The sequence below is a fragment of the Suncus etruscus genome, chromosome 15, assembly GCF_024139225.1.
Source record: "Suncus etruscus isolate mSunEtr1 chromosome 15, mSunEtr1.pri.cur, whole genome shotgun sequence".
Taxonomy (NCBI): domain Eukaryota; kingdom Metazoa; phylum Chordata; class Mammalia; order Eulipotyphla; family Soricidae; genus Suncus; species Suncus etruscus.
The window spans coordinates 76366550-76391196 of record NC_064862.1 but is presented as its reverse complement, the minus strand read 5'-3'; the positions used below and the strand labels follow the sequence as shown (position 1 = coordinate 76391196).

The following is a 24647-nucleotide window of genomic DNA, read 5'->3' as shown; positions in this document are numbered from 1 at the left end:
GCGGCTCAGCTCGGGGCCCAGACCCGGGTCGGCGCGTCGACTGCCCAGAGTCCGCGGCCTGGGTGCCCCGAGGTGAGGTTGCTGCCTGGCGCTGGGGGTGCTTGGCAGGGGCAGAAAAGTGGGAAAGGACAGAGTGGGGTGAGAAGGAAAGCGGGAGGGCGCAGGCCGGGGTGTCTGGAGGCAAGGGGGCCCCGGGAGGGAAAAAGGAAGGGGCGCGTGCAATTGGGGGTCCCGTTCCCCGGGAACTTAGAGGGTGCACGGGCTTGGGGGGTTCGGACGTGAAGAGCACAGATGTGGGGTTTGGGGGGTCCCCAGGGGTAGGGGTGGACGCCGCCCAGGACGAGGGGAACCTGGGGCAAGTACGCTCATGCCCCCCCTCGCCCCATTTTCCGGCCTCTTCCCGCACCCCATCCCCGCCTTTGCAACCCGGTCCCCACTCCACACTCCCCTACACCCCGTTATTTCGATCGGGAGGGCCCCACCCACGCCCAGTCACTTCCCCTGCCTCCTCCAGCCTTCCGGGTTGCTCCGCCGGGAAATGAGCTGGCGCCCCCGCCCCGCCCTTGCCGGCCCCCTAAGCCCCCTGCTCTGGCCTCTCGCTCCTTTTGGCTCTGCACCCCGCTTCGGGGGTCCCTCTGCTCCAGGGGGGTCCCTCTCTCTTGCCCCCTGAGTCCCGATCTGGGGTCCCTCCACTCCTGATCTTCCCTGCCTGCCCCCCAGCTCCCACCTCCACTCCGCCCCAAGGCTGGTACGGGCAGGTCTGGGGGGTGATTGGGACAATGGAACCGGCCCGAGGGTCAGCGCTGGCTGCCCGCAGGCAGGACCCTGACAGTCAAACTGTGATCCTGAGCCTGATACTAGCATAGCAGCCCCGGGCATTGGGTCTGCAGGTTCCACACACACACCCGGTCCTACCCCTCCAGGGCAGGCCCTTTGAGAGTTGAGGGCCCACTGTCAGTTTCTTCCTTCACCTATCAACTCTCCACCCTCCAGATGGGGAGTGGGGACTGACAGGCTTACTCCCCATTAAAGGGGGGGTGTCCTGCTCATACTAAGAACTGTCACCATCTAGTCCCTGTCGCTCTCACTACCAGGCCTGTCCCGGGGTGAGCCCCACATAAGAGTTGGGGAGACTTGTGTGCCTGGCAGGAGCATCAGTCTCCTTTGGAGCACAATGAAAGTTGGGGGGAATAAAAGCCCTCTGAAATGAAGACACTCCTGAGGGTTGCTTAGGGGTGATGCTGATGGCCTCTGGGCTCTGAAAATGGGCCCCCCTGGCTCTGTTCCGGGTCCCTGCGCTTCCGTGTTCGTGCTCTGGGGCTTCTACTGGCTCTACAAGTCCCCAGGGTCATTTCTGGGAGGTGCCCAGAGACAGCAGGAGCCACTTTCCCATTCTGGGTTCTGGACTCTCCCTGGTCCTGCCCAGCGGATCTTTCTGACTTCAGTGCCTGGAAAGTGCCACGCACGCCCGCAAGAGCCCCCCCAGCACCGCTGGCTGGAGCCATTTGGGGGCCCTGGGTGGGTGCCCCAAAGCTCTACAACCCAAGTTTCTTGCCTGGGCTGTAGGAGAGTGGCTCCCTCGGCAGGAAGTTGAGTAACCAACCGCTTCTTGGCTGGGGTGAAACTCGCGGGTGGGGACTTCCCTGAGCGAGCCAGACAGCTCCTGTGAGGGCGCCTTGCAAAAGCAGCCCAACCTGGGCCCCCTTTAAGGGGGCTCTGCTTAGAGGTATGTTGGGGACACACCCAGTAGGGACCATTCGCACCCAGCGCTACTTGGAAATAGTAGCCAGGCTGGGGTTGGGGTTCTGGGAGCCCCAATTTGCCAGCCTACCTAACCCCCCACCCCAAGCTTCCCCGCCAGGAGGGAAGGAAAGGAGCCTGTCAAGGGGAACCCTGAAGTGAACTTGACAAAATAAAAGAGGCAGAATCTCCACCCAACCTAGCTCATGGTCTCTGGCACCCTAGATGTAAACCACACCCCCACCATATCCACTCTGAGTACTGTGTGCGGTGTCTTGGTTCAGGGGCTCCCCCCCTCACTGTTTTCACGGTGAGGGGGCAAACTAAGGCTTCCCAGTGTCTTGTCTCCTCAATTTGCTCTCTCTGTGGTGCTCCCGGCCCCCATGCCCTAAAAGTGGAGGTTTTAGCACCCCTGGTGCAGGACCTGGAACCCTGAGAAACTGGGGGGTTTGCGGTGAGGACTGTAGCTCACTTCCTTCTTAGTAGGGGTGATGGAGGAAGTGAGGGAGGGGGGAGGGAAAAGAGTGGGGGAGGAGCAAGGAGATGAGAGTGGGAAGAGGAAGAGAGGAGGAGGTGAGAGTTGAGGCTGGCTGGTGCCTGCTACCCTCAGGGCTCTGCTCTGGAAATTTTCAAAAGGGAGAGGTCTCCTTCCTGGGCTGCTGCAGAGTTGGGGTCAACTGAGAGGAGGGTCACTTCCTTCCTCTGGGGCCACAGTCTTCCTTACCTCATGTATATTTTGGGGCCCCAGGACCACTCAGAGGACTCCCATCTCTTCCTGGGCAGGAAGGGGTTCAGGCTCTGGGTACTCCCAAGTGCAGCCTTGGCACCTCTTCCTTTTTTTTTTTTTTTTTTTTTGGTTTTTGGGTCACACCCAGCGGTGCTCAGGGGCTACTCCTGGCTCTATGCTCAGAAATTGCCCCTGGCAGGCACAGGGGACCATATGGGATGCCGGGATTCCAACACCTTACTTCCATGCTCTCTCTCTGGCCCCCACCTCTTCCTTCTGAAGGACTGAGCTGGTTGGGTTTCTGCCCCACCCTCCCCTAGAAATGGGAGGCAGTGGGGCTGGAGAGATAGCTTGCCTTGCAAGCAGCCGATCCAGGACCTAAGGTGGTTGGTTCGAATCCCGGGGTCCCATATGGTCCCCCGTGCCTGCCAGGAGCTATTTCTGAGCAGATAGCCAGGAATAACCCCTGAGCACTGCTGGGTGTGGCCCCAAAACAAAAACAAAAAAGAAATGGGAGGCAGTAATGAGGCATGTGCTGGATCCCCAACAACCTCGTCCCGTTCCCCCCCCCCCCCCACGTGCCAGACCAGGGGAGTGAGCCAGAAAGGAAGTTGACATGTGGGTGAGAAGATTGGCTCAGCCCTGTGGTCAGACACCCCTGGTCCCAATTGGTGCCTCTGTTCTGGGATGGGGACCCCACCCACCCGGAGGCCTGGGCTGATCACCTATGTGGGACCTTAAAAGGAGAGAAGGAGCATCTGGGGGCTGGGCTGGGCTGTGTGTGTGTGTGTGTGTGTGTGTGTGTGTGTGTGTGTGTGTGTTTGTGGGTACATGGGTACCTGTGGGACTGTAATTGGGCTGAATATGTGCTGAAGTGTGGCCTGGGCTGTGTGTGTGGTTGTATGAATGTGTTTGTGTGCTGTGTATGTGATTGTCATGTGATTGCATATGATTGTGTTGTATGATTATGTGTACATGACTGTGATTGTATTGTGTGTGGTATGATTGTGTATGATTGTGTTCTGAGTGTGTGTATGACTATATGATTGTGTTGTGAATGTGTGATTGTGTATGATGTGACTATGCTTGTGTGTTGTGTGTGCTTGCCCTCTGCCACCTGGTTGATGCTTTTCTAGGGCAGTGGGTAGGCAAGTGGGCCAGAGTCTGAGGATGTGGTGCTGCCCTGGGCCAGCCTGTCCCCAGCTCCTTGTTACTGAAGGCTGCCCTGGAACCACCCGGTCCAGTGCAGGGTGGTCATTGAGGAGTCTTGGGCATGACTGATTTGGTACCAGAAAGGTCTAGACGGTGCTGAGTGCAAGGAAGGACCTCGAAGGGGCTGGAAGCATCCCCCCCCCATGGTCCCCTAGGTTCTGACTTCTGGGACCACTAACACTGCCCCTTCTGTGCCAATCATTTTTGGGGGATGCAGGGCTATGGTTCTGTTTTCTGGGGCCACCTCTAAGGTACGTGCTGCTTCTTCAGGACTGGGGACTCCTCAGTGTCCCCTGCAATGGCCCTGCTAGGGAGCAGGGGTCAGGCTGTGACTGGCCCCCATGGCCTGAGTACCAAGTCCCCTCAACAATTCCAGGCCCTTCCCCAATTGGGCCCAACCAACCGTCTGCAGCTACTGGTTTGGGGAAAGGATGGAGCCATGGACCCCATCCCTAGGCCCCCCCCCCCCCCAATTCCTGTCTGCTGCAATGTCAAAGGTGACTGGGAAATTGGCTCCTTGGACACGGGATGGCTGAGAGCTTGGGCTTTTATTCCTCCCACCAGCACACTCGTCTTTAGTGCCTTCTGGGGTGTTCCAGGCCTCCCCAGATACTGTAGCCAGCCAGCATCCTCAGCTTCTAATAATCAATAAATGCTTTATTTAGAGCATTTAGTGTGTCTGTCAGTCCAGACACACTAGGTGCCACTTGGTCTGGGGCAGGGATCTGTACAGGGGGACTAGCTGGGGAAGAGCACAAACAAAGGTGCCCGACAATGACACAGGCTTCATGGGGCACCTGAGGAGCTGAGGCATGGGTGGATGGAAGGACAGAGCAGTACATTCCATTCCTGGGCCTGCATCTCCCCACAGCCCAGCCCCAGTCTGTATCTGTTTCCTGGAGCCTTCAAGGCATCCAGTGAGGTGAAGAGGGAAACTGAGGCAGGGCACAGGGCTGATCTGGGATCCTTCTCATTCTGGGCCCAGGAGCCACGCAACCATGGCGTACCACAGCTTCCTGGTGGAACCCATCAGCTGCCATGCCTGGAACAAAGACCACACCCGTGAGTGCCCTTGGTTGCACTGGGATTCCTGGGGTCTGCACGCAGAGGTCACAGAGGACACTACCCGGGTGCTTTGGGAGGGAAGGGGCCCCTACTGCCTCTGCCAGCCCCGCTATCTCTTTTTAGAGATTGCCATCTGCCCCAACAACCATGAGGTGCACATCTACGAGAAGAGCGGAGCCAAGTGGACCAAGGTGCATGAGCTCAAGGAACACAACGGGCAGGTGACAGGTGCGTCGGGCAGTACCTGGGTCACCTGGCAGAGGTAGGGGACAGGGTAGAATCAGCCGGGACCCTCCGCCCCACTTGGTGGATCAATCGCTGGCAGTTTGGGTGGCAAGAAACATGTCACTCATTCAGGCTGGTCGGGGCTAGTCCTAAAGGGAAATGATACGTTAAGTCACTGAAATCTCAGACTTGTGAGCTTCAGGAGAGGCATGATCCAGCAGTACAACCTTCCCAAGGACCCAGCTTTTTTTCTGTCTCTTCGTTGGGAGAGCCATAACATACAAGTTTCAGCCTACTGCCCCTTGACATAAGATTCCTTAGAAAGTTTACCTGTCGGGCAGTGTAGCTGCTTCCTACCTGTGGCCACTGAGCCCCACCCCTGTGCAAGGGACACCCTCTGCATGGGGGTGTTTCAGCTTCGCGTCCCCCTACCTCACAGGCATCGACTGGGCACCTGAGAGCAACCGCATCGTGACCTGCGGCACAGACCGCAATGCCTATGTGTGGACACTCAAGGGCCGCGTGTGGAAACCCACGCTGGTCATCCTGCGTATTAACCGCGCGGCCCGCTGTGTGCGCTGGGCCCCCCGAGAGGACAAGTTTGCTGTGGGCAGTGGCTCCCGTGTCATCTCCATCTGCTACTTTGAGCAGGAGAATGATTGGTGGGTGCAGGGGTGCAGAGAACACTGGGGCAGGGGCTGGAAAGATAGCACAGCAGGTTTTCCTTGCATGCAGCCGATCCAGGACAGACAGTGGTTTGAATCCCGGTATCCCATATGGTCCCAGAGCAATTTCTGAGCACAGAGCCAGGAGTAATCCCTGAGTACCACTGGGTGTAACCCCAAAACCAAAAAATCAATCAATCAGATTGACCCCCCCCCAATAAAAAAGAACACTGGGGATGGGGCCGGAGAGATTGCATGGAGGTAGGGCATTTGCCTTTCATGCAGAAGGATGGTGGTTCGAATTCTGGCATCCCATATGGTCCCCTGTGCCTGCCAGGGACGATTTCTGAGCCTAGAGCCAGGAGTAACCCCTGAGTGCTGCCGGGTGTGACCCAAAAACCAAAAACCAAACAAACAAAAAAATACTGGGGCAGGGTGGGAGCCAAGTCCAGAGTCCTGGGATGGGGCTTAGCTCCCTTGACCCCCACCATTCAGACTCTTTAGTGGTGCATAGAAAGAGGGTGAAGGTACTTGCCTTGTAGCTGGCCAACCCTACACACTATATGGTCCCTCCCAAGGAAGTCCAGGGGTCCTCTTCCTGTACCAGGTTGGCCCCAAATAAAAGAAACAAACTGGCTGACCTGGGTTGGATCCTCAACATCCCATAGGGTGCTTGAGCCAGCCAAGAATGATTCCTGAGCACAGAATGACATGAGCAGCCCCAAAGCGAAAACAAAACAAAAACCAGAAAAATTCGAAACAAACCCACAGCCTGTGAACTGTTATGTGCCAATATGGGGGTGCAGGGCACGTGTCCCTCTCCTCATTGGCTCTCTTGCATGCAGGTGGGTATGCAAGCACATCAAGAAGCCCATCCGTTCCACTGTGCTCAGCCTGGACTGGCATCCCAACAATGTGCTCCTGGCTGCGGGCTCCTGCGACTTCAAGTGCAGGTGAAGACTCCCCCCTGGGGACCCCAGACCAAGGCTGGTCTTTGCTGCTGGGGGAGGGTGGGGGCCACCTGTCAGCAGGTTTTGCTCTGAAGCATCACTGGGGCCCCATCTGCTTCCTCCTCCCCTAAGCAGGGACACTCCTGGGCCTCCATTCGCTCTAGAATCTACACCCTGAATCCTGCCCCACTTCTGTCAGAAGGACATGAATGGGAAGGGGTGGTCTTTCACCCTAAGTTGTGCCTGGCCGAGCAGGGACAAAGCTCATTATCTTAAGGCCAAAAAAAAACAAAAAACCTGTCGCTGGTTTTCAGTCCTGACAGCAGTGCCCTGAGCCCCCCCATAGCAGAGTCCAGATCCCCAAGTCCCCATCTGGGGGGATCACCAGGCGGTCCCAGGACTCCAAGCTGGAGGTTCCCTTCCTGTCATTTCTCTGCTGCCTTTGCAGGATCTTCTCGGCCTACATCAAGGAGGTGGAGCAGCGGCCAGCGCCGACCCCCTGGGGCTCTAAGATGCCTTTCGGGGAGTTGATGTTTGAGTCTAGCAGCAGCTGTGGCTGGGTGCACGGAGTCTGCTTCTCGGCTAGTGGCAGCCGTGTGGCCTGGGTCAGCCACGACAGCACTGTGTGCCTGGCTGATGCAGAGAAGAAGATGGCGTGAGTGCTGCGGGCCTTAGGGTCAGGAATGGGGCACATGAGGGGTCATGGGGTAGTGACATCTCTGTCCCCACAGTGTTGCCACTCTGGCCTCGGAGACTCTGCCCCTGCTGGCCGTCACCTTTATCACGGAGAACAGCCTGGTGGCAGCGGTGAGCAGTGGGGGGTAGTGCCTGTGCTAGTGGGGCTCCCTGGAGTCAGCCCAGAGGTACCCCCAACCATTGGCCCATGGTGTTCAGTATAGGCCGGGTTATGGGGTGTCCAGAACATCCCCAATTGGGGTCGGAGCGACAGCACAGCAGGGAGGTCATTTGTTTTGCACCCTGGGTTTGATCTGGCATCCCGCAGCCCCACCTGAGAGCAGTCTGAAGTAACCCAAGTCCCGCTGGGTGTGCCCACCCCCCCCCCCCCAAATCCCCAACTGCAGTGACCTAACGCTGAGGTGCGCTCCTTCACTTCCCATGTCTGGGTGGATTCTGCTCCCCTTTGCTGAAGCTCCACGGACCCAGCTACCTACGGGGTTGTAGTTTAGCTGTGTCCAGAAGGGGGCGCTGCTACCATCCCGTCTGCACAACCTCTGAAGGCGTCCCAGAAGTGAATCAGACCTGGAGAAGCCCCCAGCTTTTGGGGTACCCTACAAAAGGTCTGGGGGCTGCTCAGGACAGCAGCTCTGGACTCAGGGGTGCCCCAGATTGGCTTTTTCTATCAGCAGCCCTAGACGCTCACCCCCAAACCAGGTACTGTGGTTGGCCTTGGGGTAAGGGTCTCCCTCTGAGTCCCACCGTCACCCCCACTACAGGGCCATGACTGCTTCCCGGTGCTGTTCACCTATGACAGCGCCACCGGGGTGCTGAGCTCCGGGGGGCGGCTGGATGTGCCCAAGCAGAGCTCACAGCGTGGCTTGACAGCTCGGGAGCGCTTCCAGAACCTGGACAAAAAGGCAAGCTCTGAAGGTGCTGCTGGGCCTGGCGCGGGCCTGGACTCTTTGCACAAGAACAGCGTCAGGTGAGGTTCTGTCAGCAGTGACCATGGGGGAGGAGGCAATGCCCAATGACCATGAAACTTGTAGGGCCCACTGCAGACTCATAAACTAGGGTAGGAGCAATAGCACAACAGAGCTTTTGCCTTGCACACAGCCAACTCAGGTTCAATTCCTAATGTCCCATATGATCCCAAGTACTGCCAGGAGTGATTCCTGAGCACGCTGGAAACAAAGCTCCAATTGTACCAATCATAGGGGTGCGCCAGCCAGCCAACCAGTGTAGCCAGATGATGACCTGCCCCTTTGATAGTTAGGCGTTCCCATGTTGCCCTACAATGGTTTCAGGAACTAGCCCCAGGTCCCTTCAGAGGTGGGAAGGACCTGACAGCCCCTCTCTCCTCTCTGCAGCCAGATTTCAGTGCTCAGTGGGGGCAAGGCCAAGTGCTCCCAGTTCTGCACCACAGGCATGGATGGTGGCATGAGCATCTGGGATGTTAAGGTGAGGTCCTGCCCTCCCCCCTCCCCCCTTCAGTGTCCTTATGGGGACTGAAACTCACTCCCTGCTCCTCTTTGCAGAGCTTGGAATCTGCCCTGAAGGACCTGAAGATCAAGTGAGGAGCGGCTGCCCATTTTACTGAGACCCCCGGCTGGTCAGGGGCCTTTCTACTGCAGGGGCAGGCAGACATGGAGTATTCTGACCCAGCCCAGAAGGCGCTTTCATCTACTCCTGCAAACCCTTCCTTGTGCTGCTGCTCACCAGCTTTTGCTTCTGTTGAAGACAATAAACCCACAGCCAGAACTCAGCTGTGTGTATCCTGCAGTTTTCAGTGGCCCAGAATTCCCTGGTACTAGTCCTGTTGTTGGGGGCACTCATTGATAACCTCATTTGATACTGTGCTAGGATCAAATTAGAGGGTCTCAATGGGGTTGAGCAGAGTGGAGAGGCTATTTTCCCATGGGGTCCTCTGAGCCCAGCTGGAGTGATTGCTGAGCACAGAGCCAGCAGTAAAGCCCGAGCATTGCCAGGTATGGCGTAAGGACTCAAAACAACCAGAACATGGTGGAGGAAGGGAGGGAAGAAAAAAAAACCACCAGAACATGGGGTCCTTGAGCCTGCTGGCACATTGACCCCTTAGCTCCAAGCACCCCTCAACTGATCTTAAACCCAGTTTCTTTTGAAGGTTCCATCTAAGGATGGGCATGGGGTTAGAGGGGGTGCTGTTATGGAGCATGAATAAGAACTGTTCATTTTTTTTTTCCCTTGGTTTTTGGATCACACCCGGCAGCACTCGGGTTACTTCTGGATGCCGGGAATTGAACCACAATCAGTCCTGGGTCAGCCATATGCAAGTAGAATGCTCTACTGCTGTGCTATCTCTCTGACCCCCAAGAACCTCTCCTTGGATGCTCGTCACCTTTTAGGGTTTCACCTGCTCCTGCACATCTTAGGCAAACTTTCCTTCATGTCAAATTTGTCTTTTTAGGCCACATCCGGCAGTCCCAGGGCTTACTCCTGGCTCTGTGCCTAGGGGCCATATGGGGTGCTTGGACTGGATCCAGTTTGGCTGTGTACAGGGCCACTGCCACTCCTATCCCCTCTCCAGGTTTTGTTCCTGCTGCTTTTGGCCCGCTGGCCTGAGAGCTTCCAGAACCTGGGCTAGGCCTGAATTTATGCCCACTGAAGGGACACCGAGGGCACTTGTGTTGTCTAGGACCTGCATGGGGATCTGCTAACTGGAGGTCCCTGGAGCTGACACTGACTCTGACCCCATCTGTCTTCCCCCACATTCATGTGCAGAGGTGTTCTAAGGACCAGGGGGAGCTGGAGTGGGGTCTCCTGATGGCTAAATGTAGGTCTGTGAGGGTGCTGGGAGTTAGGGATCAGGGCTCAAACTCCTGCATGGCTCCTTGTGGAGGGTTGGGCACCAGGGTCTGCCTGACTCAGCTCTGAAGCTTTGCCCACCCCCCACCCACCCCCCCACCCCCCGGTGGGTGGAGAGACCAGGCCTGGGCCCAAGATGCCGCCAAACTGAGTACCATAAGGTGGAGTTTAATCTGCCAAATATACACGTTGGTTTGTGGAGCCCGTGGCTGGGGACATCTGAAGCGAGCGCTGGGCAGGGTTCAGGGCCTGAACCAGGCTCAGAGGAAAACGCAGAAGGGCAGCCTACTGGGGGTCACGGACTCCCAGGGTGCATCCCTGAGCCACTGCCAGGCGGGGGGCCATAGCCCATCTCTGGGAACCACTTCCCCTCCCAGCCCCTACCCAGGGCTCCCATTCTAGTAACAGCGAGAACATCTGATGTCACATAAGAAACGCTGTCCAGCATCTTTCCGTCTCGGAGACAGCAGCCCCCCACCCCCATCATCCCCCCCCAAACGATTTCTGTGCCAGGATGAAGAGGCGGTGCCATGACAGGCAGGTAGGAAGGAGGCAGCAGGCCCGCGGTGGCCCAGCCCATCCCTTCTGGTCTACTTGCTCAGGGACAGAGACTGCATCCGCTTGCCTGACAAAGTGGCATCGTCTTTTGCTGCGGGCAGAAGGGGACAGAGATTAGACCCGAGTATTGCTTGATGCTGAGCCACAAAGACACAGACAGACACATGCACACACATGAGGCATGCTCAGAGCTAGCAGTGTCCAGGGCAGTCTGGGAGTGTGGCTTCCAGGGTGCTTCCCCCACAAAGAACACCAGCGGGTTCACTGCTGGGCGAGGGAAGCTCTCCCTGAGTTCAGACAGACCAGCTTCAAACTTTCCTGTGCTGCTGAGCTCAGGTCCTGGTGAAGCCTGGAAATAAGCGTGCTCAGCTACTGCTGTGAGCCCCAGGGAGCCAGAGGAGAAAATAGGCCCCTCACCAGCAGAGCAGTGCCTACGCTCACCTTTCCTCTCCTCCTCCTTCTTCCGGGCTGCCTCTTCTCGCTGCTTCCGGATGATAGCCAAGCGGGCCAGGTCAGCCTTGGCTTGCTCTGTCTTCCCCGCTAAATGCATTTTCATGTAACGCTCTTTTGCTTTCTGCTTCTCGATTTCCTCTCTGGGGGATGAAGAGGCAGCAGCTGAGCTGGATGCAGGGGCCAGGATGAAGGCCTCACACTCTGCTATGAGGCCCAGAAGAAGCCAGGAGGCCAAAGTCGCCCCCATGTGGTCAGACCTATCTACAATGAGATGGGAGCCAATTCTCCCGAGCATGGGAGCTGGGCATCTTATCACACCAACATCCTGAAGACCTGGTTCTGGAGGGAGCAGGCAGCCCCCCCAAGGCCTACATCCTGTGGGGTTCTCTGAATTGAGTGCTGTCTGTGCTCCCTGGACTGAGAGCACGTGGCTAACATCTGGCTAGCACAGGGCAACCCCTGGCCCCATGTAGCCTGATATGGTGTTTTGCTGGAATTCAGGATGACCATGGCCCTGAGTCAGAACATCAGTGCAACGTTCAGGCCTGAAACTATTGCCTAGCATCACTTCTGGGGCACTTGGGATATGGGATGCTGGGGATTGAACCTAGGTCGGCTACAGGTAACACAAGTGCCATCCCCACTCTCCTCTCTGGCCTCTCTCTGGTAGTTTTGCTTGAGGAAAACACTGGTCTTCTGTTCTTATTTCCTGTGGAGCCCTCAGGGGGATGAACTGACGGAAATAAAGCAGAGCCCACCCTGCCCAGGTTAGCTAGTTACCGTTCTCTTCTGGAAAGTTCCTTGGGTCCGTCCAGGTCCAGCTGTGTGACCTTCTTGGTTGTCTGTGCCACCCGATTGGGGTTCTCGATGTCGATGAGCCCCTCCACGCCTTTGCGCTTTTGCTGAGACATACAAGCAGCAGTGGTGGGCACAGGGGTTCATGGAGCCTCTGGTCATGGGGGTGACCCAGGTTCCAGTCTCTGCTGAGTTCCAGGCAGGACAGCCACGGTGGCAAGTGACAGTGGAAACATGGGCCCAGCACCTTGCCGTGACCTCAGACTTAACCCACCAGCTCTGGACACAGAGCCCCACTCCCTGCTTCCAACTTCGCCTTGAAACTCAGGATTCAGTGGGGTTGGGTGTCACTCCCACAGCCAGAGGGCCCCAGAGCAGGACACGGACTGCTGCCATCCACCAATACTGATTAGGGCTCTTCGGCTCAGGGGGCCACCCTACCCAGGAAGGGCAGAGGAATGAGCATGGGGCCACACAGGGTCATCAATGCCTCTGCCCCAGTCACAACTCATTCTGTTTTTCAAGCTGCCAGGTCAACAGCAACCAAGACAGCCCATCTGGGCACAGGCTGGCTCGGCACCTGCTGACCTAATCCTAGCTGGTCTAGCAGAATCCTGGTCTCCCAATCCTCACTTAGCACAATTCACCATGATCCATGAGCGTCTCTAAAGTGGGGCTCAACTCTGGCCATTGTGCACAGGGTCTGTCACCCCAAATCCAAGGAGCACCTTCTGGCTCAGATGCCGCCTCCCCTGCCAAGTTCTCCTCTGACCAGTTCCTTCCTCTATGGCAGGGCAAACTCAAGGCCTGCGGGCCATTTGCGGCCCTCCACACATTTTGTGGCCCTGCCCTAGAGAAATCTTTATTTTTTTTTTTGTTTTAGTTGTTTGAGTCACACACCCCCAATGTTCAAGGTTTACTACTGACTTTGCACTCAAGGATCACCCTGACTTTGCCTCCTGCGGCCCCCAGGTAAATTGAGTTTGAGACCCCTGCTCTAGGGCCACAAACCACCAAGAGCTGCCATTGCCACTCTCCCTTCATCAGTCCTGTTCCCCCAGACCAAACCATGTTCCCCACTCAGAACCTGTCATGTACGGTTCCACACCCTGATTTCCTGTGCTGGACTCTCCTCTCAGATTCAATTTAAATGTCACCTACTCACCACAGCACCCCAAGAACTTTGTCTACAATGTGTCCCCACCCGCGGTGACCCTTGACTTCCTGAACAGCTTGTCTGGAGATGGTGAAGCTGCCCTGCAGGGGCCCCGAGCCCAACTCACTGTACATACCTGGTAGTCATCATCTTCATCCTCGCTTTCTTCTGAGTCTAGGGATTTTTTCTCTTTTTTGGGGTCCCCTGTAGCCCCATCTCCACCGTCTTCTTGTTCCTCTTCTTCCTGTTTCAGAAATGAACAACCTGCAGAATCAAAAACGCAAAACAAGACCCCAAGACTATGACCCCGTGACCTTCCCCTTCACCCCAGGTCCGGGCAATGACAGCCTAGAAGCAGGATCCAGCCTTGCTCTGCCTCAAGGGACGTAGTCCAAGGGAATACCCAGCCCCACAGTCTCTGGGTGGAGCAGCCCTTGCATCTCCTGAAAGATCCCAGAAGCTGCACACAGTGGGCTCCTGGCACTGCCCACCTAGTCCCTGCTGCATCCCAAGCACACAGTCAGATTGGCCATATCAGTTGTCTCTCAACACAGCACTCTGTTGACACATGCCCCGGCTGCCACGCCAGCATTCATTTCCCAGGGTCGGCATCTTCAGCCCTTTATCCCATACTCAGTGGTGCCCTCTTACCCTGAGCCTGGTGGACATGGAAACAGGCTATCTACAAAAGCCATACTTCCTGTGAAGAGGACTGGGGAAGGGGTGGGGGTCCCAGAGCTACGGAGCAGCCACAGTGGGCAGGGGGAGACAGCGGGCAGGTACTCACCCTGGCCTTCTGCTTCTCAGCCTGGAGCTGGGCGTCGATCTCTTCGGGGCTGGTGTACTGCCGTGCTCGGCCCTTGTGGCCTCCCTTCCTCCCTGTGGGATGACCCCATTAGCATGAATCACTGCGCCCCAACCCCCTCCTTGCTCAAAGGGGCCCAAGAAGCTCCTTCGCACCACCACAGCACCGTCAAAGTGGGGTGTAGACACAGCCTCCCCAGTAAAACAGGAGCTGGGGGAGTGGCTGCACCAACATGGGAGCCTGGACTTGCTCTCCAGGGCCTGTCACAGGTACTGCATCTTGCCAAGCACAGCCCCTGTCTGCAGCACCTCATACATTCCCAGCACCCATAGAGGCAGAGCCAGGAGCTTAGATGGCTTAGATGGCAGCTCTCAGCCTCCTGGGCTGGCATGCTTGCTCCCAACTGGACAGCCCCAGGAACAGGCCATGGTGGCCGCTTTTCATATAATCTGGTAGAGAGGCAGGAGCACAGTCTGCTCCAACACCCGGAGATAATCTAGCACCATAGTCACCTAAGGCATAGGGGTAAAAACAGGCAGGCAAGCAAAGGGAACTCCCACCCCAGTTAGCCAGTGGACAGGGCCAATAAGCACCCCAGGAATGGCCCATGAGGCTCCTGGAACTCCAGTTCCTCTAAGACCAGCACTGATCTGCTGCTGGCCTCAGTTTCACGGCCCACTGTGCTGGGGTGCTCTGTCCCGGCCCCACCTTTCCTGGGAGCGAGGACTCTGAGTGAGGACTCTGTAATTAGACAGCTGGGGCCTAGCACAACCAGGCCTGTCTCCACTTCCTAGACAGCAGCTGCTAGGCCCTAATTGGGCACCTCCCAACCTCCCCACCCACTTTTAATGACGAGCTAGGTTCCCAAGGGTGTCTTGGCAGATGCGGGCCACAGCCCAGTGTCAGCGGTGGGAGGCTGGCCAAGAGACCCACATAAGTCAAAGGGGATGAGAAGCAGGCAGCAGATGGAGACTTGCATCTGAGCTGGGGAGATGGATGCCTGGACAGTTTGGGGGCTCCAGCAGCTGTGGGGACTAGCACCTGAGCACTGGCAGGTACAGCCCAGAACCAAAACCAAACAAAACCCAAATGCAAAAGGCCAATCTCATACACAGGACACTCCTACACTGTCGGAAGCAAGGCTAAGTCAGTCTAGTTCAAATCCCACCCCAGTTCTTCCTCGTCCGCTTCGCAGTCTAGGCAATGCTAACAACTCAATCGGCCAGTGGGCACTGGCCCCAACTGGGTCCACAGTAACATCAGAAACCTCACTCCTGTCAGCACAACCTGTTACACAACGGAAACAAGTGGGCGGTTCTCTGCTCCCCAACAACTTACTACTTTAGAAAAGCAAAAACACGAAGCCACGCCTGGCCTCCGATTTCTTTCGGAAGCCCGAAGCCCATGTTTTTCTTTCCTGAGCTCTGGCTTCCTTTCACTCCCCGAGCCAATGCAAGCAAGAAATGGAAACCTGGATGCCTGCAGCTCTCCCTCAGCTGAGAGAGAACCAGACTTCCAGAAAGCGGTTTTCAGTAGCAGACTTCAGCCTGCCAGAGCTGTGAACGCCATATACTGGGGGTCAAGAACACTCCGTACCCGCCCTTTTTCCCCCCCAGCAGGGGAGAGCCCAGAAGGGCTTCGGGAAAGCAGAGAGACACGGGAGGGGACCCAGCAAGCTTATCTCTGACTGGGTGACAGCCCTTTGCTATCTACCATCTGTTCTGGGTCGGGGCTAAATTGAGCGCTCCGAGAGAGAGCGGCCACAAAATAACTCCTTGGACTCCTCCGGCCCAGACATTGCAGGTGAGAGAGAATAGCGGGGGAACCGGGGTGCAGATGCAAAGAGTCTGCAAGGGGTGTGTGTGTGTGTGTGTGTGTGTGTGTGTGTGTGTGTGTGTGTGTGTACAGATGCAAAGTCTGCAAGGTGTGTGTGTGTGCAGATGCAAACAGTCTGCAAGGGGTGTGTGTATTGAGTGATCGGAATCCTAAGCGAAGGTTCTTTCTTTGGTGTGTGGTGTGGTGTGTGTGTGTGTGTGTGTGTGTGTGTGTGTGTGTGTGTGTAAGGTATTGGGGTGTACAGGGCTGCAAACTTCAGGAGTTAACGATCACCCCATAATCGCGGCCCTGCCGGGCGGGGCAGCGCGGCACGTGGGTCACTATGAAGCAAGCAAGCGTCCCCCCTAACCAAACCAGTTCTGCAAAGAAGCCGAGGGACCGGGTCGGGGTGGCAGCGTGTGGGTACCGGGGCTTAGGACCGGGAGCCTCAAACCCCTCGCCCGGTTTGAGGCAGCATCCCTCCCGGGTCTCCGGATCCGGGCCCGGCAGCTCGAGCACCCAGATACTCTTCTAGTCTAGGGCAGGCGGACGAATCCCGCACTGGGCGCGGGGCGCGGTGACTCGGGGCGAGCCCCCGAGGCAGGAAGCAACCCCCAGATCCCCGGGGAAGAGCGCCCCCAGACCCGATCCGCGTCTCCGAGGCGCCCCGAACCCTAGAGACAGGCTCGAGGAGGAGGCCTCAAGAGGGACTCGGGGTCCCCCTTCGGGACAATCAGGCGGCGAGAACGACGCTGGGCTCTGGCTCCGCGCCACCCGCCGGCCCGAGGAAGCGCCGAGAGCCGGACTCGGGGCCGTCCCCCCTCGAGACCCCCGAACCCCGCGCGCCGCCCACCCCTCACCTTTAGGCATCGCGGCTCCGGCAGCTGCAGCGGCGGCGGCGGCGGCGGCAGCAGCGCCTCGAACTGACACCGGAAGCGGAAATGCCTTGGGCTCGACTTCTTCCGCCCGGCCTGGCCCTCCGCGCGCCGGAGCCGCGAGGAATAGGGGTCCTTCAAGAGAAACCGACGCACAATTCGGCTGTCTCGTGAGCCGCCTGAAAGAAGACTGTTACTTCCACCGCGCTGCCGGGTAACGGAGGCCCTAATTTCCACACCCTGAAAGACGACTTGTCTTTTCTATGCCACTCCCACTCACTACCGGAGAGTAACAAGAGAGGAAGGCCAGCAGGGGTGAGGCATTTTGTACAGGCAGAGACGTGGACGACTAAACTGACGCAATCTTTGCGCGAAGGGGGGGGCGGGACTCCGCGGCGCGGGGTCCTTGATTGATCGCGACGCTTCCCGGTCCTGGAAGGAAGTCGCTGTGTTTTTTTTTCCCCCCTCTCTCTGCCTTGGTTACGACTTGCTGGCCAGTAGTTGACCAAGCTGGACCGTCGGACGGGGACGGGCCCGGAGTGAGTAAGTGAGTGAGTGAGGTTTCCTGGTGGAGATGGCTCTTACCGCCCTGGGGATTCGCCGTTTCCTGGCTGCTTTCTGCATGATCTCCCGCCTTGTTTTCTCTGCCTGGACGATTTTCTGTCCTTTCTAGAAAGGTCTTTACTTTTTTCTTTTTTGGCATTTGTGGCCACACCCGGTGACGCTCAGGGGTTCCTCCTGGCTCTGCGCTCAGAAATCGCTCCTGACAGGCTCGGGGGGGAGGGACCCTAAGGGACGCCGGGGGATCGAACCGCGGTCCGTCCTAGTTTAGCGCCTTGGCAAACGCCCTCCCGCTTGCGCCACCGCTCCGGCCTTCCAGCACGGCCTTGATGCCGATCCTTCCCCCTCGCTCCTGCCGTGCACGCATCCCCGTCTCTTAATGCCCGTTCTGGCTGCCTCCCCTGCACGGGCTCCTCTGTACCCCCACATTTTTCGACGGGACCGGGACTCTCGATTTTTTTTTTTTACCCTTGTCCCAGAAAAGGGGTCACTCTTGTACCTGGCTTCCCTGATCGTGCGCTCTGGCACGCCCCCCGGATTCCATCCCGCTGTATCTCCGTGGAGAACGGTGATTGGACGCGGGGGAGTGGGGAGTACACTATACAATATAGGGTACACATAGCACCCTATATTGGGGGCCGGAGCGATGACACAGCGGTAGGGCGTTTGCCTTGCACAAGGCCAACACTGGACAAATAGTGGTTCCAATCCCGACATCTCATGTGGTCCCCTTAGCCTGCCAGGAGCGACTTCTGAGCACAGAAGTCAGGAGTAACTCCTGAGCGCAGCTGGGTGTGACCCAAAAAGGAAAAAGGAAAAAAGTGACAGCACCCTATATGGTGCCCTGAGTCCCTTTAGGATCCATCTCGGCATTGCCCGTAGTACGACCTGAGCATCACCGGGTGTGCCCCATCCCAAGGAAAATAAAATACACAGAAGTTTTGGGGAGTCAGGTGCTCGGAATCAGTTCTCTCGCAAGTTCGGGGCCCTGCATCCCGATTTTATCTCAGCGAGGCTCACTCCTGCTGTGTGACAACCTTCACCTGTAAACAGTAAGGTGTAAACCTTACTGTAAACAGACGCTGTCCGGCAGGGAGGGACTGAATGTACGAATGGTGAGCGGGGCCAGCTGAGTTCAATCTGCAGCATGATTTGTACCTGGGGGAACCTTCCCTGAGGCATTTATGTTGACCTTGGAAACTCATTTTACAGAGGAGGCCCAGGACTATAAAAGAAGTCCGGGAAAGCACGAGAAACGGGAAGCTTGTGACAGAAGACGGAGGTCTTGCAGCTGGACTCTCAGAGCCAGATTTTGAGGTACCCCAGGTCTCCTACGTCTGTTTGTTTTCACCCACAAATCCAGGTCCCTTCAGTATCATAGTTGCCGTTTGCTTACTTCCTGGCCACTCTGTCACCTTCTCTTACGTGCCGAGGCTCATGTGGCAATTGAATTTACTTCTAGATTTTTGCGGGTTATTTTGTCAGAGGATGTTGGATAAACTGGGTCCTACACAACTCACAACTCGATGTATAGGGTGTGATCTGGTGTCGGATTACCGGGTCCCACCTTACCAGTATTCATTATTTCTCACCTTAGGGTGTGGTCTGGTTCTACCTAATAAAAAGCCGGGTCTCAGGAAAACTAGCAGACATTCTCCAGTTTTCCTCCTCACGGAGCTGACTTCTTAGGAGCAGAAGGCTTATGTGTTGAAGTTCCTGAACCCATTCTACCCACTTTCACTGTGTGGATTATTTCCTTCTTGATTCCAGGTCTGCGTCTCTCCTTTTAGAGCCTGAAGATTCCTTCTCAGGGAAGAAATGCCTAAAGTCAAAAGAAGCAGAAAAGCACCCCCAGATGGCTGGGAGTTGATTGAACCAACTCTGGACGAGTTAGATCAGAAGATGAGAGAAGGTAAGTTGATCTAAGGTCGCTATACTTTGTCCTAGTATTTTCTTATAAGAGTTGTAGTTTTAGATCTTTGATCAATTTTTAGAAGCTTAGGTCCACACTCATACTTTTGTTTGAGGGATACACATTCCAGGCATAGTTTGTTGAAAAGATTATTTTGCCATTCACTGATGTGAAAAAAATCACTTAGCTATGTATAGAGTTATGCATCTTTATTCTGTTCATTGCTGTTTTATACCAGCACCACACAGTTTTGATGTCTAGTCTCACATATAGTACAGCGTGCAAGGCAAATGTCATACCGCTGTGCTATCACTCTGGCTCTAAATTTTATTTCTGAAATAAGAAGTTAGAATCTTACGGAATTTGTATTAAAGCTGCAGATTGCTTTGTGTAATCTCAGTCTCTGAAAAGATGGTCTTCTAGGGATGAAGCAATAATCCAGTGGGGAGAGCACTTGTCTGGCATGCTGTTGGTTCAGGTTTGATCTTGGCACCTCATATGGTCTGGTCCCCTGAGCATTGTCAGTAATGATTCCTGAGTACAGAGCAGGAGCTTCTGAGTACCTTGGGATTACCCAGGAAAAAATGCCTAGAAAACCTCCTCTTTTCCTTTTTTTTTGGTGGGCCAAGTGCTTCCATGTCAAGTAAGTGCTCCACAGTGGTGCTTACTTCTCACCCTTGACCTTTTTTTACTGTTTTTTTACTGTTTCTTAAACTTTTAACTCCTTCTGCATTTCTTTCCTCTCCCTTCTTTGTTTTTGGATCATGCCCAGCAGTGCTCAGGGATGGCTCCTGGCAGGGCTTGGCTTCGAGGATCTTGTGAGGTGTTTGAGATTGAACCTGAGTTGGCCACCTGCAAGACAAGTGCACCAACTGCTGACTCTAACCCTCTTTGAATTGTCTGATGAGCCTTTGAATTGTCTGATGAGCTCACAACTGTGAAATGTGCTTTTATGTTTCTGTTCCATGATAAACAGCTCGGCACATGGTAGGCTGCCCTTGATGGCTTCAGTCTGGGAGTAGAAGTGTTCTGGGGTCATGTGCCCTATGAAGCAGCGAGTGTCTCACATTGTGTGCTATGTAAGGTTTACCTGTTAGGGATTTTGTTTTTTCTTTTCAGAAGTCAAAACCTAGCTATTTCCTGGAGCTCATCTGCTATCCAGAATGAGGGTACTTTTTGCTTGTTTTGTTGTATTTAGGCCACACCCATGGCTATGCTCAGGGCTTATTTCTGGCTCTGAGCTCAGGGATCACTCCAGGTTAATCGCAGGACAGGCAAGCACCTTAATCCCAATATTCTATGGCTCAAGAAATTATCCTTATTAAACAACTTTGTGGCCTGTGTAGACTAAACCTGTCAAAACACTTTTGGGGCTAGGGAGATTTTAGAACACATGCCTTGTATGTGGGAGGCCTGGCATCAAGGCTTAGTACCTTCTGAGCAACCACAAAGTGTAACTCCAAAACCACCAAACTTCCTTTTCAGCTGAAACAGAGCCTCATGAGGGAAAGAGGAAGGTGGAGTCCCTCTGGCCCATCTTCAGGATCCACCACCAGAAAACCCGCTACATTTTTGACCTCTTCTATAAGCGGAAAGCCATTAGCAGAGGTAAGATCCAAAGATCCAAAACTCTCTGGGATGCTCCTAACTTAGCTTTCGGGTGTATTCAGCAGTTAACAGCCTTGCAGCCTGTAAAATCACCCAACTCACCATATCTACAATGGCAGGTGATGCCGGTATTGAACCCGTGTCAGTTTCATGCAAGGAAAAACACCCTCCCCACAGTGCTATCACGGGGCCCTCTAAGATGTTTGCTTCTTGTGTTCCCACCCCCATGCTTCCTTCTTTGCATGGGGCAGTTTGGTCATGCTCCTTGGGTATCACCCCTGGCACCCAAGGGAGACTCCAGTCTCCACACACTTCAGTTGTTGTTGCAAGACATGGAAAGTCTTTCCCTTTGGAAAGTGGGGTCATGGCCAGTGCCACCCCACACACCTTATCTCCAACTCCAGGTGAATGAGTCAGGGTAGTTCATGAAATGATCCAAACCAGGCTGAGGGTGAAACACATGTAGTCTGGCAGTCTTCTACCTCATATGGAGAGCCAGCTGTCTGCCAGAACTGCTGTATTTTTATTGAGTGCAGATACCATCCCTGGATCGGGCAGTATGGACAGATAGCTCTGGCTATCCTGATCCAGTCCCACCCAGGTTTACAAGTAAGATAATTTCTTTTTTTTTTTATTTGTTTATTTTCTCTTTTGGGTTAAATTCAAATGTAAACATACAAAGGAACCAGGGATGATCTTTGTTTTAGGTAAAATAAAGTGTAATCTAATAGCAACCTATTTGGTCTTTTAGACACTTTATTGGGCCAGAGCTGTGGTGCAAGCAGTAGGATGTTTGTCTTACACGAGCTAATCTAGGACAGATGACGGTTTGATCCCCGCATCTCGTATGGGCTCCCAAGCCAGGCGCGATTTCTGAGCGCATAGCCAGGAGTAATCACTGAGCGTCACCGGGTGTGACTCCCCCCTTCCCCAGGTGCTCGGGGTTTAATCCTATTCTGAAGTGGGCTTTTTTTCTGGGGGAGGGGTGGGGGGGGGTTGGATCACAACCCACAGCGCTCAGGGGCTTCTCCTGGCTTTATGCTCAAAAATCGCCCCGGCAGGCTCAGGGATGCTGGGATTTGAACCACCGTCCTGCATGCAAGGCAAACACCCTACCGCTGTGCGCTCTCTCCAGCCCTATGAAATGGTTTTGTATTAAATAGGAGGTGCTGGGGGTAGAATCCAGGTCAACCATGTACAAGGCAAATGTTCTACCAAATGTCCTATAGCTCTGGCCTCCACATCATGGGTTTTCTCTTCTGAAGTAGAGGCCAGGCTGGGGAAAGACTTGTGCTGTGTCTAATGCTTCCTCCCTTCCCGTCCCCCACGGCCAGAGCTGTACGAGTACTGCATCAAAGAAGGCTATGCGGACAAGAACCTCATTGCCAAATGGAAGAAGCAGGGCTATGAGAACCTTTGCTGCCTACGCTGCATCCAGACCCGTGACACCAACTTTGGCACCAACTGCATTTGCCGTGTCCCCAAAAGCAAGCTGGAAGTGGTGAGGCCTTTGCCCCTGCCTTGCCTGTCCCGGAGTTAGTTTGAGGGCCCTGACACTGCCATAATGGAGCCCCTTGGATGAAGCTGCAGGTGTTCTCAGGTGTTGGCTTTCTGGGGCCACCTTCCCTACTCATCATGGGGGTTCCACCCTAAGGTGGAGCCGATGAGGCAGAGCATGAGTCGAGGCTGTCTCCACAGCAAGGCCCTGGGGAGCGAGGGTGGCTGAAAGGCTGAACCCAGGAGTTCATGGCAGCATGCGAGCACCTTGGCTCCTGGGTCCCAGGAGGAATCAACCTGGGACTGCAGAGGTTGGGCTACAAATCCCCTTCCCTGTTCCACTCAGGGGATCAGGCCCCTGTTAGCACTGACAAGCTCCCTCCCTCCAGCTCTGCAGGAGTGTTGCCTCCCAGCTTCATGCTGAGACTCAGCTGTGTCTGAGGTGTCTGTTGGATTCCCATGGCCCAAAGCCCCCATTAACTGATATTGAGGGGCCCTAACCTCACGTGATAGTTTTTGATTTGGGCCACACCCTGTGACGTTCAGGGGTTACTCCTGGTTATGCACTCGGGGGACCATATGGGACGCAGGGGAGTTCTCAGGTGTTAATCATTCCTGTTAGTGCTCAGGAATATTTGGGGTGCAGGGAAATTCAAACTTGGGTCAGCTTTGCGCAAGGCAAACACCCTCCCCACTCTACTGTCCTGAACACAGGAAGGAGTATCTGAGCTGTGTCCTTTTCCTCCAAGATGGGTGGGTATGTTTGGAGGGTCTCGGGATTGGGCTGCTCACCATGCTATCTTCTGCAGGGCCGGATCATCGAATGCACGCACTGTGGCTGCCGTGGCTGCTCTGGTTGAGAACAAACACCCCTCACCCCCCCAATCTTCCTGGACTTTGGACTTAGCCGATTTTGCTGGTTGTACCCCCTTCAGTGCTCAGCGCTTCTCCCAGAGCAGGGGCCCAGGCTGCTACTGGGGAGGCATCAACATCTTCCATGTGATTTGTGGGAATAAACCTGATACCTCCCAGCTGTGTGTGTTCTTTTTGGGGGCAGTGGGCAGGACAGCAGGGTTTTGAACTCGGCTGCCCACCTTACAGGAAAAGTGTAGCTGTTAGGGCACAGCTGGCCAGGGGCTCCAGGTTGCTGTCACCTGCCCCCACATTCTCTGTGCTGGCCTCTGGGACACACCGATGTCTCAAGCTTCCTTGGTCTTGGTCCGGAATTTCTGCCAGGGGTGCGGTGTCTCCTCTGCAGGCATTGCTTCCAGCCACTGCTTGTAGTAAGCTCGGAAGCCGTCGATCTTCTCTAAGTAGGTGTTTTTCTCCTGGTACTGGAGTGCGAGAATTGGCACAGGTGTTCAGAGATACCATGCTTAGAGATTCCTCCTCCTAATCCCCAAATACTCCCCACATAGCAGCTGCCTCTGGCCGTGGTGGCTGATTTTCTCTCCTTGGAGTGGAGAGAAGCACTTGGCTGTAAGCACTCCAGGCCTCCCACAGGCCTCAATTCCCCTCTGCAGGTACAGTCCCACCTGGGCAAGCCTGGGCTTTGCTGGGGGCGTGGCTGTGAGCAGTTGAGAGGGTGGCAGCAGGCCAGATCTGCTGCACAAGGGATAAACACCCTTTCTGAGCATAGCACAGGGACAGGGAAGCAGGCAGCTGTGTGGGTGAGGCCCCTAGGATTCCAGACTGGTTTCTCCTGGGATGTCACTGGGTGGCACCCCCAAGACCTTAAGACATTGGGGAGGAATAGGGAAGTAGGTGTGCATACCCGGTTGAAGGTAGGTGGGTACTGGGCGGCGAACTCTAGCTGCCGGATAAGCACCTCATTGGCTGGGACACGGCTGTGTCTCATGTCCTTGAGGATAGCGATGAGGTAGGCATAGTCCAACCTCCTGATGGCTGCGCCTATGAGGGCGCTGTACACGTGGGTGTTGGGGCGCACCTGGGATTTCTGTGTCACAGAGAAGATGAGCGTGAGGTGGGACCAGAGTCCCGTGACCAGAGTGACTGCCCCTGCCCACCCCTGGTTCACCCTACCAAGCCAAGCCCAGAGAACTTGGAAAAAAAAAAAAGGGAGACCTTAGTTTGGGCTGTGGGTATCCAGTACTCTTTGCCCAGAAATCTTACCATACCCTACTCTGGCCATTGCCTTCCACCTATCTGTATACCCAGAAATCTTACCATACCCTACTCTGGCCATTGCCTTCCACCTATCTGTATACCATGTCCTGTCCCCCTACTTGATCTTGCCCCACTGCTGGCAAGGGTTCCTCTGTCTGCAGAGGCTGGGGTGCCAGGAGCAGGGTGAGGCCCACTCACCTTCATGTCTGCCAGCAGCTGCAGTCCATCTGCTGGCCGCCGGCACCCAACAGCCAGGCTGCAGAAGGTTCGCATGTCAGGGGCCAGGCCCCGCTTCGCCAGGATGGGGAGCAGTGCCTGCAGCCAACACTACAGGGTCAACAGCAGCTGAGGGCTATAACCCCGTAACTCAGCAGCTCAGGAT

At 55.4% G+C, this 24647-nt stretch overlaps 4 protein-coding genes across 7 annotated transcripts in view; 2 read left to right on the top strand and 2 right to left on the bottom strand.

Moving 5' to 3' along the window:
- ARPC1B (actin related protein 2/3 complex subunit 1B) lies at positions 1–8947 on the top strand. 2 transcript variants are annotated; one of them, XM_049788663.1, is made up of 10 exons: positions 1–72; positions 4665–4741; positions 4868–4972; positions 5409–5631; positions 6480–6587; positions 7033–7239; positions 7316–7391; positions 8039–8244; positions 8634–8720; positions 8798–8947. In XM_049788663.1, exons 2-9 carry the CDS (start codon positions 4678–4680, stop codon positions 8701–8703), a joined length of 1059 nt encoding a protein of 352 aa, XP_049644620.1. In that variant the 5' UTR covers positions 1–72; positions 4665–4677; the 3' UTR covers positions 8704–8720; positions 8798–8947. The 2 variants fall into 2 exon arrangements, with proteins under 2 accessions (XP_049644620.1, XP_049644619.1); XM_049788662.1 differs by having other exon boundaries at positions 8630–8720.
- A 1308-nt stretch (positions 8948–10255) lies between these two features.
- Positions 10256–16610, bottom strand: PDAP1 (PDGFA associated protein 1). The gene is made up of 6 exons (XM_049788706.1): positions 16546–16610; positions 13853–13944; positions 13202–13309; positions 11895–12016; positions 11103–11254; positions 10256–10752 (listed from the first exon to the last, which is right to left on the bottom strand). The coding sequence occupies exons 1-6, from the start codon at positions 16553–16555 to the stop codon at positions 10694–10696; spliced, it is 543 nt and encodes a 180-aa protein (XP_049644663.1). The 5' UTR covers positions 16556–16610; the 3' UTR covers positions 10256–10693.
- A 382-nt stretch (positions 16611–16992) lies between these two features.
- BUD31 (BUD31 homolog) lies at positions 16993–23197 on the top strand. Of its 3 annotated transcripts, none has more exons than XM_049788711.1 (6): positions 16993–17099; positions 18334–18438; positions 18912–19033; positions 20519–20641; positions 21976–22142; positions 22948–23197. In XM_049788711.1, the coding sequence occupies exons 3-6, from the start codon at positions 18940–18942 to the stop codon at positions 22996–22998; spliced, it is 435 nt and encodes a 144-aa protein (XP_049644668.1). In that variant the 5' UTR covers positions 16993–17099; positions 18334–18438; positions 18912–18939; the 3' UTR covers positions 22999–23197. The 3 variants fall into 3 exon arrangements, with proteins under 3 accessions (XP_049644668.1, XP_049644670.1, XP_049644669.1); XM_049788713.1 differs by having other exon boundaries at positions 17022–17103; XM_049788712.1 differs by having other exon boundaries at positions 17022–17107.
- Positions 23155–24647, bottom strand: part of LOC126030399 (ATP synthase subunit f, mitochondrial) — a 25694-nt gene continuing 24201 nt past the window's right edge. The window contains exons 9-11 of the mRNA XM_049788604.1: positions 24464–24580; positions 23913–24095; positions 23155–23472 (exon numbers count right to left, since the gene is read on the bottom strand). Coding sequence (XP_049644561.1) covers positions 23338–23472; positions 23913–24095; positions 24464–24580 — 435 coding nt within the window. The 3' untranslated portion in view covers positions 23155–23337. The remainder of the gene's footprint in view (positions 23473–23912; positions 24096–24463; positions 24581–24647) is intronic.